At 37.1% G+C, this 18,627-nt stretch overlaps 1 protein-coding gene across 2 annotated transcripts in view; it reads right to left on the bottom strand.

The window, feature by feature from the left end:
• Nucleotides 1-18,627, bottom strand: part of DDX10 (DEAD-box helicase 10) — a 276,044-nt gene that overhangs the window by 219,897 nt on the left and 37,520 nt on the right. For both annotated transcript variants that reach the window (XM_081063872.1, XM_081063873.1), the window contains exons 8-9: nt 17,811-17,973; nt 15,318-15,402 (exon numbers count right to left, since the gene is read on the bottom strand). In XM_081063872.1, coding sequence (XP_080919998.1) covers nt 15,318-15,402; nt 17,811-17,973 — 248 coding nt within the window. The remainder of the gene's footprint in view (nt 1-15,317; nt 15,403-17,810; nt 17,974-18,627) is intronic.

Below are 18,627 nucleotides of genomic sequence, written 5' to 3'. Positions count from 1 at the left end.
GGTTCGATCCTCTACTTCATCTAATGTACTGCTGATTTCCTGTAATGTATTCATTTCCGTTATTGTATTCTTTATTTCTGATTGGTTCTTTCTCCTGTTTTTCTATCTCTGTTTTTATGTTTCCTGTCTTTGTTGAAGTTCTTCCTGAGATCACTGAGCATCCTGATAACCAGTGTTTGGAACTCTGTGTCTGGTAGATTGCTTGTGTCCATTTTGTTTAGTTTTTTTTCTGAAGCTTTGTTCTGTTCTTTTATTTGGGACATGTTTCTTGTCTCCCCATTTTGGCTGCATCTCTGTGTTTGTTTCTATGTACTAGGTAGGGAGGCTATGTCTTCCAGCCTTAGCAGAGTGGAATTACGTAGTAGGTGTGCTGTGGGACTCAGTGGCCCAGTCTTCCTGGTCACTTGAGCCACACACTCCAGATGTGTTGCTTGTGTGGGTTGTGTGTGCCCTCCTTTTGTAGGTGAGCCTTTGTTGCTCTTTGCATGTCAATAGGAGGGATTCACCCTTGAGCTCACTGGTTGTGAGGTCTAGCTGAGACTACAATGGGAGTTGTGGAGCACGGGATGACCCAACAGAACAGGATCTGCCACAGCGAGGCTCTGGTGCCTGCCCAACCCACCTGTGTGTGTCGTTCTTAAAGGCAGCTGGGCGATGCTCCAGCTTGTTTCAAAGCTGGCCATTGGAGGTGCCAGCCCCAGGATCACCCTGGAGGGTATCCACTAAAGATCGAGTTTTGCCACAGCCCGGGCCACCCAGCAGGAACCACAAAGAAATCTGCAGATGCCTGCGGCTCATGCCATGCTTAGAAGTGTCTCGAGAGGCCAAGCTGCAAACCAAAGACAGCTGCTGTTAGTGCCAGACTTATGGCTGCTCAGCCAGAGGTAGAGGACACGCTCAAGCCAGATGCTGCGTGTCTGGGTTCTGTGAACCTTTGAGAAACCCTAAGAAAATCTGCAGCATGAGCCAAGGCAAGCAGTTTGTACAAAAAAGCGACTGGAAGCAGCTTTAATGTGCCAGAAAGTTGGGCAGGGCAGTGTCTGGAATTACCAGACCATGCAAATGAAAGACTTTAGCGAGTTTGATGGAAACTCAAGATCTGATGGCCACCTGTGCCTGCATGCTGAGAAGAGGGAAGGCTCAACAAAGAAACAATGGCCTCCAAGACCTCCTCCATCTTGAAGAAAGCTGCCCCTGCAGCCCCCATCCTAAGCCAGGCAACTCAGTTCTCCACCATATGTCCCTGCCACCTTTCCAGCTGCTGCCCCAGGTCTGAGCCAGTAATTCTGTCAGTGAGTAAGTGCTTGTACAGTCTTTTTAAGAGGAACAGCTGGGACTTTAGCCACCTCCATCTCTTTCAGTCACAATGTCCACTGGTTTTTACAACCAGAAATCATGGGGACTTCTCTCCCCGGCACTGGAGCTCTGGACTGGGATGGGGCTGGAAGGTTTCACTCCTCTGGGTGGCACCTCCACAGCCGAGATAATCCTCCCAATTTTTAATGGTCATATGTAGGTGTGGGACTAGCCCATTCTTATCTCTGCCCTTCCTACCAGTCTCGAGGTGGCTTCTTCTACAAGTCCTTAGTTATAGGGCTTTGCTTCAACAAGATTTTAGGTGATTATCAATGACGGTTGTTTTGTAGTTTAGTTGTAATTTTGATGTGGTCATGACAGAAGGTAAGCACAGCATTTCCCTGTTGCACCATGTTGACCATAACCCCACAACAGAAACTTTGCAGGCCAGAAGGGATTGTCATGAAACATTTAAAGTGATGAAAAGTAAGAAACTACAACAAAGACTACTCTACCCAGGAAGACTATAATTTAAAATTGAAGGAGGGATAATGAGCTTCCCAGATGAGAAAAAGCTAAAGTAATTCATGACCACCAAACCAGTATTACAAAAACTGTTAAAAACACTTCAAGAGAAGGGGGAGGGGAGAACATAAGTATGAATAATATAATGGCAATAACTATGTACCTATCAATAATTGCTTCAAACGTAAATGGATTAAATGCTCCAATCAAAAAACAAAAAGTAGCTGAACGGGTCAGAAAACAAGACACATGTTGTCTACGGGAGACCCACTTCAGATAAAAAGACCCAGACAGACTTAAAGTAAAGGAATGGAAAAAATATGTCATGCAAATGGAAATTTAAAAAAAAACCTGAAGTAGCAAAACTTATACCAGACAAAATAAACTTTAAAACAAAGGCTATAAAAAGAGACAAAGGATATTTCATACTGATAAAGAGATCAATCCAACAGAAGGACATAACCCTTGTAAATATTTCTGCACCCAACACAGGAGCACCTAAATACATAAAGCAAGTATTACCTGAAATAAAGGGAAACACTGACAGTAATACAGTCATAATAAAGGATTTTAACATCCCACTGACATTCAACGGATAGATCTTCCAGACAAAAAAATCAAGAAGGAAACAGAGGCCTTAAGTGACACACTAGACCAGATGGATTTAATTGATATTATTAGAGTATTTCACCGCAAAGCAGCACACATAACATTTTCCAAGACAGACCACATGTTAGGCCATAATACAAGTCTCAATAAATTTAAGACTGAAATCCTATCAAGTTTCTTCACTGCCCAGAAACCAATTACAAAAAAAGAAAGGAAAAAAAAAAAAACCTGAAAAACACACAAACACATGGAGGCCAAATAACATGCTACTAAACAATAAATGGATTAACAATGAGATCAAGGAAGAAATAAAAAAATACCTGAGACAAATGAAAACAAACACACAGTGACTCAAAATCTATAGGACACAGTGAAAGCAGCCCTAAGAGGGAAATTCATAGCAATACAGATTTACAAGAAAAATCTCAAGTAAACAATCTAAAACCTAAAAGAACTGGGGGGAAAACAGCAAACAAAGACCAAAATGAGTAGAGGAAGGAAATAATAAAGATCAGAGCAGAAATGAACAAAACAGTCTTAAAAAAACAATATGAAAGATCAATGAAACCAAGAACTGGTTCTTTAGAAACAAAATTAATAAACCTTTAACCAGACTCATCAAGAAAAAGAGGAACCAAATAAAGTCAGAAATGAAAGAGGAGAAGCAGATTATAAGAAAATACTACAAACAATTATATGCCAACCAATTGGACAATCTGGAAGCAATAATTCCTAGAAACATACAATCTTCCAAGACTGAATGCATAAGAAACAGAAAATCTGAACAGACCAATTACTACTAACAAAATTGAATCAGTAATCAAAAAACTCCCCATAAACAAAAGTCCTGGACCAGATGGCTTCACAGGTGAATTTTACCAAACATTTAAAGAAGAATTAAAACCTATCCTCTTCAAGCTATTCTAAAAAATTCAAGAGGATGGAAGGCTCCCAACCTCAATTTACAAGGCCACCATTACCCTGATTCCAAAGCCAGACAAAAATATTACAAAAGAAAGAAAATTATATACCAATATTCCTGATGAATATAGCTGCAAAAATCCTCAACAAAATATCAGCAAACTGAATTAAGAAATACATTATAAGGATCATACACCATGTTCAAGTGAAATTTTCTTCCTGGGATGCAAGGGTGGTTCAATATCTGCAAATCAATGTGATACACCACACAAGCAAAATGGAAAAACAAAAATCATATGATCTCATCAACAGATGCAGATAAAGCTTTTCACAAAATCCAGCATCCATTTAGGAGAGATAAAACCTCTCAGCAAAGTGGAGAAACAGAGGACATACATCAACATAATAAATGCCATATATGACAAACCCACAGCTAACATCATACACAATGGTGAAAAGCTAAAAGTATTTTTTTTAAGATTTTTTTTTTTTTATTATTGGGGAAGGGGAACAGGAATTTATTGGGGAACAGTGTGTACTTCCAGGCTTTTTTCCAAGTCAATTTGTTATCCTTTCAATCGTAGTTGTGGAGGACACAGTTCAACTCCAAGTCCAGTTGCCATTGTTAGTTGTAGGGGGCACAGCCCACCATCCCTTGCAGGAGTCGAACCAGCAACCTTGTGGCTCCAACCGACTGAGCCATCTGGGAGCTCAGCGGCAGCTCAGCTCAAGGTGCCGTGTTCAATCTTAGTTGCAGGGGGCAGAGCCCACCATCCCTTGAGAGAGTTGAGGAGTTGAACCAGCAACCTGTGGTTGAGAGCCCACTGGCCCATGTGGGAAATGAACCGGCAGCCTCCGTGTTAGGAGCACGGAGTTCCAACAGCCTGAGCCACCAGGCCTGCCCTAAAAGTATTTTTCTTAAGATCAGGAACAAGACTAGGATGTCCACTTTCACTGCTTTTATTCAACACATTATTGGAAGTCCTAGTCACAGCTCAGACAAAAGGAAACAAAAGAAAGAAAGAAAAGGCATTCAAATTGGAAATAAAAAGTATCATTATTTGTAGAGGACATGATACTGTATACAGAGAACCCCAAAGATTCCACCCAAAAACTATTAGAACTGATAAATGAATTCAGTAAAGAGGATACAAAATTAATATTCAGAAATCAGTTGCATTTCTATATACCAATAACTATCAGAAACAGAAATTAAGAAGACAATCCCATTTCCAATTGCATCAAAAAAAATAAAATACATAGGAGTAAATTTAACTAGAGGTACAAGACGTGTATTTAGAAAATTATAAGTCACTGAAGAAAGAAATTGAAGAAGATACAAATAAATGAAAGCATATACCATGCTCATGGATAGGAAGAATTAATATAGCTAAAATGCTACACAAAGCAATGTACAGATTCAACACAATCTCTATCAAAATACCAATCACATTTTTCACAAAACTAGAACAAACAGTCCTAAAATTTATATGGCACCATAAAAAACCCTGAATACCCACAAAGAAAGAAAAACAAAGTTGGAGGTACTGGCATAAAAACAGATACACAGATCAATGGAACAAAACAGAGAGCCCAAAAATAAACCCACGCCAAATGGTCAATTAATCTATGACAAAGGAGACAAAAATATAGAATGGGATAAAGACAGTCTATTCAATAAAAGGTATTGGGAAAACTGGACAGATACATGCAAAAAAAAAAAAATGAAACTGGACCACCTTCTTACACCATTTACACAAATAAACTCAAAAGAGATTAAGGACTTAAATGTAAGGTCCAAAACCATGAAACTCCTACAAGAAAACATAGGCAACAACTCTCTGACGTTGCTTTTAGTAATATTTTTTCTGATATGTTGCCTCAGGCAAAAGAAAAAAGAAACAAATGGGATTACATCAAACTAAAAAGGTTTTGCACAGCAAAGGAATCCATCGACAAAACAGAAAGACAACTTACTGAATGGGAGAAGGTATTTGCCAATGATATATCTAATAAGCAGTTAATATCCAAAATTTATAAAGAACTCACAAAACTCAACACCTAAAAAACTAACAATCCAATTGAAAAATGGGCAGAGGACATGAATAGACATTTCTCCGAAGAGGACATACACATGGCCAATAGACATATGAAAAGATGCTCAATAGCACGAATCATTTGCAAACAAATGCAAATGAAAATCACAACGAGACAGCACCTCACACCTGTCAGAATGGCCATCATCAGTAAATCAACAAAAAAGTGTTGGCGAGGATGTGAAGAAAAGGGAACCCTCATACACTGTCAGTGGTGTTGCAAATTGATGTAGCCACTATGGAAAACAGTATAAAGGTTCCTCGAAAAAATTAAAAATAGAATTACCTTATGACCCAGCAATTCCACTTCTAGGTATTTATCTGATGAAATCCAAGAGTAATTCAAAAAGATATATGCACCCCTATGTTCACTGCAGCGTTATTTACCACAGCCAAGATATGGAAACAACCTAAGTGCCCATCAATAGACGACTGGATGAAAATGTGATGTGGGGGGACAGCCAGTTAACTCAGTTGGTTAGAACACGGTGCTCTTAACAACAAAGTTGCAGGTTTGATCCCCACATGGGCCACTGTAATCTGCGACCTCCACAACTAGATTGAAACAACCACTTGACTTGGAGCTGATGGGTCCTGGAAAGACATACTAAAATAAATAAAAGTTAAAAAAAAAAAATGTGATGTGGTACATATATGCAATAGAATATTACTCTGCCATAAAAAAGAATGAAATCTTACCATTTGCACCACCCAATGGGTGGACCTGGAAGGTATTACGCTAAGTGAAGTAAGTCAGAGAAAGACAAATACCATATAATCTCACTTACATGTGGAATCTAAAGAACAAAGTAAACGAAAAAAAACAGAAACAGACTCATGGATGCAGGGAACAAGTTGATGGTTGCCAGATGGGAGGGCGTTAGGGGGTGGCATGAAAAAGGTGAAGGGATTAAGAAGTACAAATTAGTATGTGAGTCATGAGAATGTAAAGCATAGGTAATATGGTAATAACTACATATAATGCCAGGTGAGTACTGGATTAGTCAGGGGGATCACTTCATAAATTATATAAATATCTAATCACTATACTATACACCTGAAAGCAATATAAAATATTGAATGTGAACTGTAACTGAAAAAAAATTTTAAAAGATGGGGGAAAAAAAGAGGTTCAAGTTTCTAGGTATAAAACATATAAGTTATGGGGATGTAATGTACAGCATGGGGAATATAGTCAATAATATTGTGACAGCATAGTACAATGTCAGATGGTTGCTGGACTTATCATGGTGATCACTTCTTTAGGTTTATAAATGATAAATAACTATGGTGTATACCTAAAACCAATATAATATTGTATGTTAGCTATATTTTAATAAAAATCTTTTAAAAAAATAAAAGAACGTTCCTGAAAGACCAAGGAGTTGGGTGTGAAGGGATACTGACCACTACATATCAGACTTTTAACTTTCAATTCATTGCTTCCTTCAACTATTTCAGGATTCCCTTCAGAAAGAAGTGACCTCAATGGATTACAATTGTCTGCTATCAGGAAACTTACCTCTACATCCTAGAGGTCACTAGTATTTCTAGCTAAAATAAGAGATCTAGACCTTTGGCTTTTGGTTCCCAGTGGTAATTATTCCACTGAAATTACCTAAAAACAAACTATGGCCAAAGGAAGGGAAAAAAAGCCTTGCCGTTCTGCCAATAGTGTGTCTTCTACCCAAGAACTATTAATCTTCAACTACTCCAATTCAGATTCCCCAGCACAACTCCAGTTCTAGTTGAGTCTTTTAGCATCCCTTAAACTTTGCTCATTCATACTCTATTACTGTAGCATGATCTGGTACTGTTCACAATTGTCAAGCCACCCTCAGGTCTCCCAGCCTGGTTATCCAGGTTACAAATCAGGTCATAAAAAAAAAAAAATATTTAGAATAATTCCATTTTTGTACTTTTTTTTACATACACAGACATACATGAAAAAAATTTTAGGTGATGGTATTTGGGCATTTCATTGTTTTGCCATTGTCTAGAATTAGTATAGTGAATGAGTAGTTCATTATAAACTACTTTTATAATGAAACACAAGTTACTTAACAAAAACAAGTAAAAAACTTTATATGCTTTAAAAAAAATCTACATGTTTTATATCATCCTTACTTCGTTAATACACACCCCAGTACTACCAATATTAGTGTATTGGTAGATATTTCTTTACCTTGACCATTACCTTTCAGGACATGTATGAATGCATCTTTCGTATCGAACATATACATTATTTATACCTAAAAGCTGGTAACCAAATATCTGGAGAGTGAACAAATGGAAACAAACCACTGGAAATTGCATAGTAGATAAAACACTGAATTTGGAGTCAAAAGAACTTATTTCAAGTACCAGTTGTACTATTCATTAGCTTGATAATTTTAAATAATGAGTCACTTTATCATTATATATCACAATTTTATATTTATAAGTTATACAATTTGAATGAAATGATCTAGATCCCTTCAGGACCTAAAATTCTACACCTGTGACCTATACTAATCATTGTTCACAATATAAACATGATCAAAGGTAGAGAAATGAAGACAACTGCTGGTCACACGCTGTTATTCCACAGCCCTCTCTCTTTCCGTCCCTATAGCTACTCCTGTTCTCCCTATGCCTCAGCCTCACCTGTGGCAGCCAGTCCCATTCCTGCCACCGTGGGAGAACAGTGCAGTTGGCCACACAGATGCAGACAGCCAGCTATAGGAATCAGAGTCCAGCTGTTCTGCTCCTCCTGCACAACGTGGTACAAAGGAAAGCTTAGTGCAGGAGAAAGGGTATCTCTGACTCAGAGTATCTAAACTCTCTACACTAGATTTAAAAAAGAAAAAGATGGGGAAATACTCTGGGAAAAATAAAATCATCTGCAATCTAAAATCTTGGAAACACGAACAAGAACACCACAATAGGCTCAACAGTTTGACAAATGAAGTTCACCACAAAGTAACCAGAAAGAAACCAAGCCAACTAACATGCACTGCATGGAAAGCTTCCAGCAAACTAATTAAGAATAAGGATTTATGAGTTCACAGGGCAAGGGTAGAAATCATTAACCTCTATCAACTGTCCCCCAAAATTATTTTAAAGAGACGATGTTTTGATAGATTTAGAACAAAAAGAAAATCCATATAAAAGCAGTATTGATACCACCTAAAATTATACTTTCAGGAAACTGAGTTAGCAATGATTAACCGCATTTTACAGAAGAAACTGAGGCTTAAGGGATTAAGAACTGATCTAAGAGTCCACAGCCATCAGATGACAGAGCCAAACACAAACCTAACTATGATTTTTAAGGATAGTGTTTGATCAACTGTTGGGTATGTGTCCCTCATAGTCCAAATAGAGAAGGGAAAAATAATATATTTTAGTGCATGACCACAAACGGCAGCAAACTAAAGTTAATTACCTTCTTGCTCCAAGTACCTGGCTTTCTTGTATTCTATAAGCCCTGCACGGCGGGAGCAGCTACTAAACTTCATTAAATAAAAACAGCTATTTGGGACACACTGGCAAGAATATGAGTTGCATAGTCTAAGACCCAAGTATAAATCCCAACCCTGGTACTTCCTAAATGAGCTTGGACACATTTTACCTCGCAATCTCTGAAAAAGATTTCCCAAAGAAGACCTCTTTCCATAGGCTATTATAAAAACTAAATGAGTTCATTCATTTATTCACTGAGACTTTTATTCAGTGTTAGGAAATGGCTAAGCTACTGTCTAGTCATTCCCTGTGTGAATGCAGGAGAAGGAAGAAATCTCCCAGGCTTAAAAAATGTTTTAAAAGCCATACAGTCAAATCTCCTCGTAAACATACACTAGTGACAGGCTGACAGGCCTCCTGGGGAACAAACATGGTAAATTTGCTAGCATGGGAGTCTTCATCTGTGAGATGCTATTAATAGGATAGAGCAGGTTGTTTACAGTCTATGGATTCAAGGGGTAGGTCTCTGCAGTCAACCTTGTAACTGAGTATACCAACGGCCCCTTCGTATAGTGGTAAGCCACACATATCGCTTAGAGGCTGAGGTCAGAACACATCCTGCTGTACAAGAATGGACCTGTGAGGCCGTACTGAAAGTCCCATGCCTCTTCCTTCCTCACATTCGATGTCAGACAATTAAGTTTGCGAATTTATGGGAACAATGTTGCTAACCTTCTTTTTTATATCAGAGGGATTATTCATTATGAATTTGTACCAACTGGACAAACACCAAGTTTACTATTTGGAAGTACTGAAAAGACTGCGAGAAAAAGTTAGATGAAAAGAACCTGAACTTTTCACCAACAATTCATGGCTCTTGCATCATAATACACCAGCTCACACGGCACTGTCTGTGAGGGAGTTTTTAGCCAGTAAACAAATTATTGGATCACCCTCCCTACGCACCTGATCTGGCCCCCAATGACTTCTTTCTTTACCTGAAGATAAAGAAAATATTGAAAGGAAGACATTTTGATGACATTCAGGACATCAAGGGTAATGTGACGACAGCTCTGATGGCCATTCCAGAAAGTTCCAAAATTGCTTTGAAGGGTAGACTAAGCGCTGGCATCAGTGCATAGCTTCCCAAGGGGAGGACTTAGAAGGTGACCAGCAATGAGGTATGTAGCACTTTTTCTAGGATGAGTTCACAAACTTAATTGTCACACCTCGTATACCTCGCGATTACCTTTCTCCTTGATATTACTGAAGTTTGATATTAAGTGTGGCAGGCATCTTCTAAAATGGCTCTCAATAATCCATCCCTCCTGGTATTCACAGCCTTGCAGTCCTCTATACATACAGTGAATTGTGCTGATTTGCAGTGACTTCCCAGTCTAGGTCATAAAAGACATTGTGGCTTCGATCTTACTCTCCCTTCTCTCCCCCTGCCCCTCTCATTAGTTTTTTCTGATGAGGCCAGCTGCCATGTTATCAGAAGCCCTATGAAGAGGATGACCATGTACAAAGGAACTGAGAGGCACATCTGACCAAGAGCCGGTGAGGAAATTAATTCTGGCAACAAGCACATGAGTGAGCTTGGAAAAGGATCAACCCCTCACCTCACCCCAGGCCCCAATCTCCCAACCCCCGTTGAAACTTAAAGTGCTGTACGGCACCTTGACTGCAGCACACACATACAAAGATTAAACTAAGTTTTAACAGATTAAGAACACGTGATTAGCCAATAGCCAGAAGACCCAGATGAGCCACACCTGGATTCCTGACCCACAGAAACTGTGAGATAATATATAGTTCTTGACTTAAGTTTGGGGTAATTTGTTACACTGAAATAGCTAATCAGTATATTAGGTAACATCTCTAATTCATGAGTCTGATTTGAGAAACTAATTGTGTTATCTCAAGTGTCTATTCGGTGCCAGGCTCTGTTCTAAGCCTCAGGGTACAGCAATTAAGTAGATAAACTCCCTTGCCTTATGAAGCTTACATTGACAAAGACAAACAAATAATAAATATAATAAGTAAATGCTCTAGTATATTAAAAGGTGTTAAGTGCTATGGAAAAAAGAAAATAAGAGCAAGGTAAAGAGGAGTGGTTGGAGCAGGGTAAGACAGTCATGTGGATACTTAAGGCAAAAGCACTCCAGAAGAAAGAAAATATAAGGGCCCTGAGACAAAAACATGCCTGGCATGGAGGAGAAACAGCATGACCAGTATGGAGCATAGGAAACAAGTGGAGAATAACAGGAAATAGGGTTGGAGGAGGGTTGAATACTATCAGTCCAGTGAATCATTGGCTTTTACTCTGAGTGAAATGGGAAGCCATCAAAGGAGTGACATGATCTGACTTGTGTTTTAAAATGATCACTCTGCCTGTTATGGTGAGAAAAGACAGCAGGAGAGCACAGGAGAGTGCTTGGGAAATAAGATACTCCTAAGTAATATCACCCCCCTTGCCCACCTAACTCGATAGCTAGACTGGTCATACTCTACCTCTGCTCCTCAATGCTTCTAGATGCAAAATAAAGGATAGATTTTGCCCTTTTTTTAAAGCTTTAAATTCTAGAGACCAACACACAAAGGCAGAAGGCCATGTGAGGAAACAGCAGCCTCTATACAAGAGTGGACCAAAGATAGAATCTCCGTAAATCTAAGCTAAAGGAATGAAAAAAAGTAAGAATTTTCACTAGCAAAAATTGTTCCTATGTTAAACCTAAGATACACATCATAAGTTTCAGTAAATCAGTGCTCATGGAAACTGTCTTTTCACTTTTATTATTTCAATTTACAAACCAATTAACGACATTTTAAAATGTATCTTCATTACTTATTCCATAAAGTACCGGTATTTTCCACAAACCAACCGCGAACTCTTCACAAGTTATCACATTAGAAATTTCAACTACTTTCCATCTTCCTATTTGCTGCTGTATCTAAACTGCTGCCAGTGAGCATGCAAGCAAAGAACTGTCCTCTGCTGTCCCCTAGTGGAATTACATTTTGCTACCTCAATCACTCCCAAACAAAATCTGAAATCCACAAAATACAGCCCGGTAAGTAAGCCTAAACTGGAATATTGCTAAATTTTACCACTACTCTGGAAGACAGACAAGTTATATTTTATACACACAGATACTCCCATCTTTTATATATCAACTCCCAATTATATAAAGTCACACCTTCTTCTACCCACAGACCCCCATGCCCCAAATAAAAGCATTTAAAAAATTAGGAATATCTGATGTACACCTCTTTTCCATTCCCAAATCTTTATTTTCAAGTGGGCATTTTTATAAGTGAAAGAGCTTGATTTTGTGAGAACCAAAAACTGCAAGCCCTAAAGACGATCACTTTTAAGTGGGAGAATTATCACAGGACATAGCTTTATAACTAGGTTTGGATCCCTTACCTCATTTGTCTCTAGAAGAGATCATTCTGTTAGAAAAGGTGAGGATGATTAAGGAAAATGGAAATTTTTCTCAGTTGCTAAAGATCAAAAGAATTTTAGACAGATGAATAAATTAAAATAGAATAAGTACTTCAAGGAAATAAGTACCCAAATCTCCCCTTATTTTCACTTAGCTGAAAGACAGAAAAGAAAACAAACAAAAAACCAGATTCCCCAAACCTCAGCTATTTTGCCACAAAGCACTGAATTCATTTCTGTGTATTCATATAGTTCAATTCCCAAAGCAAACACTATGTGGCAATCTGGCTTTGATCACAGCATATGCAAAGGATTTTAATTAGTTTCAAATTTTAATTTAGCCTTTATTCAATTCGATTTCCAGGCTCATAGCCCACGAAACTCTATCTCTAAACCCATTAATGGCAACTTTTAAACTGCAATTTAGTCATTTTTTATGAAACTATTCAAGAAAAAAACAAGCATTACACATCCTAAAACTTTCCATAGACTACACATCTAAAATAGTCAATTCAAAGTGTTTTTAATTGGTTATGAAGGGTCAAACAGGCTTGTACTTTAAAAATTAATGACCACATTAGAAACTGCATTACAATAGTTTTTCAAATGAGTATTTTCTCTCTTAAAACGATCATGACGTGGTTCTACGTGCCCTCATCTCCACAGTCCTTAAGACCAATTTCATGTGCACCATGGCATGTTCAACCACATAACATTTTAACAACTTCTCCAGAAACCAAGAACCCTGAAATATTTCCCCTTCATGAACTTTTTCCTGAAGCACTGAGATGTCCAATAATCTTCACACAGGAATAAGTTTTAAATACTGCTAAATGTATTCTATAAAGAAATCAGTTTGCCCTATGCATGTCAACACCAATGGCACAACTAAAAGCCTGTATGCCCCTGGTCCAATATGCTAGTGAGAGACCAGATCCACCGCGATCTGCCTAGAGGCCTTATAGGACCACAAAATGGAAATGCGTGCATGGGTACATGTACAAATTCACATGTACTACACATTTACTGAGGAGAATTAAACAACGTACAGTCATTCCAGCAAACACTATTAAAAACGACTGAATATCTCATATACAAAAGGTAATCTGAACGTGTATAAAACACATCAAAGCCCACCAATGTACCATGCACCTTCTCATAAAATGGAAAACAAGGCTGCTATTCTACCTACGGTAGGTCTCATTTACTTAGATCCCATTAAAAATCAAAATGTTACCATTCTATAGGCAAGTTTGTCTGAATGCACAGACATACACAGAACCCAGTTCTAACTCTACTCCTGTTCAAATTATATAAATGCAATGAAGACTTACTTTTAAAACTTCAAGTACATAAATCCTATTTTTAAAGTTTTATCTTCACTATTGTACTATTCTATTCTCTCCCTTCATGCTGATCAAAAGAAAAGCATTTAATTAAAGTAAGTACATTTTGATTCTAGCCATGTTTAACGGCCCATGGGGAAAAAGTGAATCAACTGAAAAATGTTTAAACATTCAAACATTTTGTGAAAATTAGAAAACAAGTAGGAAGAAAGAGCTCTACTTCATAGGCTGTAGAAGGTCATGAAAAACCACTTCAGCTGAAACAACAAATTCACCAAACACAAACAAAAATATTTTCTTTAAAGCCACCTGACAACTGTGAACACAGAAATTTAAAAGAACTAAACATCAAAAGGACTTCATAGATAAGCAAAGAATAGAGGACACTTGGGCCATTTGCTGAATGAGATAAAGGACAAATGGAGAGCAAACCTACTGGAGATACTGGAGATGAGTCTTTGCTTGGATAAGGATGTAAATCTTGGGTCTAAAGATCTTGCTGTCCCTGGGAAATCATTAAACAAAAGTTGGTGGCCTAAAAATCTGAAGTAACTGTTGGCCCAGTTAAATGTCTCTTCCATCATTAAGCATCAATGGCTCTTTGACATCCATACTTTGACATCCATCCAGTTTTGATGAGAAAATGAAACAAAATGGAAATCCAAATAGTCCATCTGTGACTAATCATAATCGTAACCCTATTGTGATTATTATTTAGGCTGTTTCCAATTCTTAACCTACAACTTTTTCTATCTACTTTCTTAAGATCAGTTTCTAGACATGGAACAATTACTGAAGCAAAAGGAAGAACTCTAAAAACTGTTGGTAAGTATCACAAAATACTATCCAGAAAGATGCTAACCACTTGGAATTCTAATAGCAGCATACATGTTCCAACTTCACTGCAACCTCAACAGGAATAACACAGTGTATCCTTTTCATTATTCAGATACCTTTACTCCCAAATGATCAGGACTTTGCTATATTCTTTTCCAGATAGTTTCCCCACAGCTTGTTAGCATATATTGGGTGGGGGGAGGAGGTGCTCTTTTAGTGAGGACTTACAAAGAAAAGGGAGCATTTGGGAGTAGCCTCCAGCAATGCCTCTCATTTCCAAACTAGAAAATAAAGGAAGAGAGAGAAATCTATGACTCAAACCCAGATTGCCTCTTAGAGCCTAGACCACAGAAAGTAAGAGTACAGAGCTAGACTAGAGTTGTCTGCCGAGATTCAAACCCTGGCTCTGATGGGTCTTTGAACAAATTATTTAACTGCTCAGTTTCCTTATCTGAAAATAGAGACTAAGTAAGTCCTATACTTCAGTGAGGGGTGATCAGGATTCAGTGAGATGATGTTTAGTGAGCAGTTCCGGTAAAATGTTTAGTAAGGGAAGACAGAACAAAAAAAACTAAAATACGGTTTTCGTGGATTTTTCTCAGCAGTAATCATCAAGTGTTGGCCATAATGACTTACGAAAGCCGACCAGCTGCTATCAACCTACACCACAGTGCCAACCCCACTTACCTGAATTCCTCCGTTCTTTGTCTGCAGTTCAGGAAGCAAGGTTTTGGGGGGAGTAGTTGTTGTTGTTAAGAAAGCCCCAAAAGCAAAGAAATGGGCCAGCACACCTACCTGGCAGTTCTCCCCGCTCTGTGAATGTACGTGTTGCCATCCTCTGGACAATCAAACTGAAGAACCCAATTCACAGCCGGGAAATCTGCACAGAAGGAATGTCAAATTAAGAAATCACTTTCAAAATCTGCCCGGCCGCCCTATTTTTATTTTACAATAGTGCTTGCCAGGACCTTCTGTCGCATCAAACTGGTATGTATTTTCTGTGAACTCTATTAAAAATAAAAGTAACTGCATGAACCAAGAAATAATAAACATTTCTTTGAAAAAGTGAATGAAAATTAATGACAGTGTTTGAATATGAAGATTATTTCGTATCTGACACAGGAGAGACAAAACAGTCGCTTGTGTCACACAAATAATGAAATACTCTGATATTTAATAACCTAAAAAACCACTTCTCATGGGCTCCTAGTGAACTATAAAACTGGTTTCTAAATTTAAATGAAGACTTACTTTTCCTGCTAGTCCCATCTCCATCTGAATTAATTAAATTGCTCTCCAAATTTCCTGGCAATAATTACTCCATATATATTTCTGGCTACAGAAGTTTCCATTCATTCCCAGATATCCTGCTCTCAACGAGAACTACCTTTAGTCATTTATGAATTTTGCTATGAGGATTTCAGATCGCTTTCTACCATAAAGGGCTGAGCACTTAAAAAAAAAAAAGTGGGAGTAGCAGGTTAGAGAGGTAACAAAAGGAAATCTGTGAATAATTACTACTAAACATGATAAATTAAGAAATGGCAGTATAAGATTATTACTTAGAAATATAAAATTAAATACCAAAAGAAGAAATGGCAGATTTAAGTAGCTGCTTCTAGAGAGTGAAGAGAGGTAGAATAGGGACTGCTTTGTCTCATAATTCATCTTTACCCATATGCAAGTGTTATTTATTAAAAAATAAAATAATTGAGAAAAAATTAAGAATCAAATAAAGTTTAAAAAAGATACTGATATGTTCCAAAGAAATTCTTGGACATAAGAACAGAACTTCAGAATACTCAGTGCATACTTTTGGAATAAAAAGACTGAGATGTAAATGTCCATTATTGCAGCAATTGATAAGTAAATTCAAAATATGATATACTCTCAAAATACACTGGGTTTTTACACAACAATATGAAAAGCAAGTCATCAACTAATATGTATATCATTTGTGTAAACTTTTAAACACCCAAAAATGCATTCATATAAATTTTTTTAAATAAACCAGAACAGAGGTTCTTAACATTTTTGTGCCTTAGCTAAAGCCTAGAAACCGTTTCTCAGAATATTTTTAAATGCATGAAATAAAATATATAAAAGGGGGGAGGGGAGAAAAATAAGGGGAGGAAGGGGCGAAAGGGAAAGGAAAGGAAAGCTAGATCTGGAAAGAGAAGTCCCAGGATGACAAATGTGCATCAGGCTTATGGAGCAACCAGTCTAGACTGGAGCTGGAGACAGAAGACTCCCAGAAGAGGAGGTCTCAAGAGAAAAAGAAACATACGGTGTTTGAACTGTTAGACAACTAGGCATGTGACAACTGCGGAAACATCTGAGAAAAATTAAAACTGGGAAACACAAAACTAAGCAAATTTTAATTATTAATTCAAAGCAAGACACAAAAGACAGTATAAGAAAGGAAATAATCTTAGTATACTACTTCCTCAGCAAACAATTACACAGTCAAAACAATGTAAATAAAAAATGTTGATTTTACCAAAAATCCTACTGTAACAGTATAGCCTAGAGAGCTTTAACAACATGCATATTTGGCTACTGCCTCCAGTTACATGAGAATGAACTGATATGATGTCTTTAGATATGCTTTAAAATATTCTCAGAGGGACAAAGAAACAGGAGGAAAAGGGAATCATGAAAAAGAATAGTTCCTGAAGTTGGGTAGTATATGAGGATACATTACACTTATTCTCTTTATGTATGTTTAAAATTTGCCATAATAATTAACATAGTAAAATAAAGTGAAGAATTCAAATTACCACTTATTTAGTCTCATCTCATTTATTCTTATCTCTAATTTTCTTATAATTACTTCCATACCTCATTCAACCCCCAGTTGCATATTATCACAGTGGCTTTTTGAAAATTTAAAATCACATTAACTAAGATTTTAAAACAAAAACTAGAATGTTTGGTGAAAAGAGACTTCACCAATTTTTCTTGTTAAATAAGTTGCAATATTTGTCAAGTTTCCAATTTTCAAAAAAACAGGACTTTATTTAATATCTTTAAACCTTTAATCCTCCTTTAATTTTACAGGCTCCTCAGGATTCTGTGATGTAATTATTATATAAACGAGCACAAAAGATGAAAATATTACACAAATTTTTACTGAAGTAACTTTAATGTTAACCATCTCAGTTATCAATTTACTTCTCTCTTACAAGAAAAAAAGAAGGCCCACTTATTGAATTCCCAAAATCCACCCATTTATAAGAAAATTCTATTTCCCATGATCACAGAATATTTTCTCATAAATTTTCTTACCCAGCCCCCTGGCTGCAATATCAGTAGCAAAGAGTACTGCAGCTCTCTTGTGGACAAATTCATTATAGACTTCCATTCTTCTCATCTGCTGCTGTCGACCATGCAGGGCAAGGATAGAAATCCCAGGACGTAGCCGACAGAACACTCGGTACAGATACTGAACCTAGGCATTAACAGAAAAGATGAGTTTAGTACTTCTGGATAGCAGCAACAAAGTAAGCTTACAAGATGAACAGCATAAATATATAAAGGAGCACAAGTTTCACCAATTAAAGGTATATCGGACAGAGAAAGGAAAATGTAGTCTAGAGTACGGTGTTAAAGCATTTTTTGCTCACATTATTTCCAAAAAGAATTTTGAAAACAAAAATGTGCTCCCTTTGTATTTTTAAGTTAATAATCCGACATTTTCCAAATTTAACTGGCTGCAAAGAATGTAATTTCTGGTCTACTATAAATATTGATATTTTAAAATAAATACTTAAAGCTTCTTATAAATGTATCAAACAAATTCTAAATAGAGTAATTTGCTATTTAGAATAGCAACTCACCACCAAATAATTTAAACATGTCAAAATAAAATAATTATTTTTAAAATGTAAAAATGTCAAAATATGCACTGTGTGAGAGAGGGCCCCTCAATTTTGCTGCAAACCTAAATTGCTCTAAAACTATTGTCTTCTTAAAAAAATTAAAAACAACATATGAAGAAACTCATCTTTAACAGAGAGAAATTTTATATCATTTCTTTTCCTCTTAGAACTCTTATTTCCTGACCCCACAGAATTTTATCTTCATAGTTTTATGCTTGAAAGTC

The sequence above is a fragment of the Rhinolophus hipposideros genome (assembly GCF_964194185.1).
Source record: "Rhinolophus hipposideros genome assembly, chromosome: 10".
Taxonomy (NCBI): domain Eukaryota; kingdom Metazoa; phylum Chordata; class Mammalia; order Chiroptera; family Rhinolophidae; genus Rhinolophus; species Rhinolophus hipposideros.
This window is presented reverse-complemented; position numbering and strand designations above follow the sequence as displayed.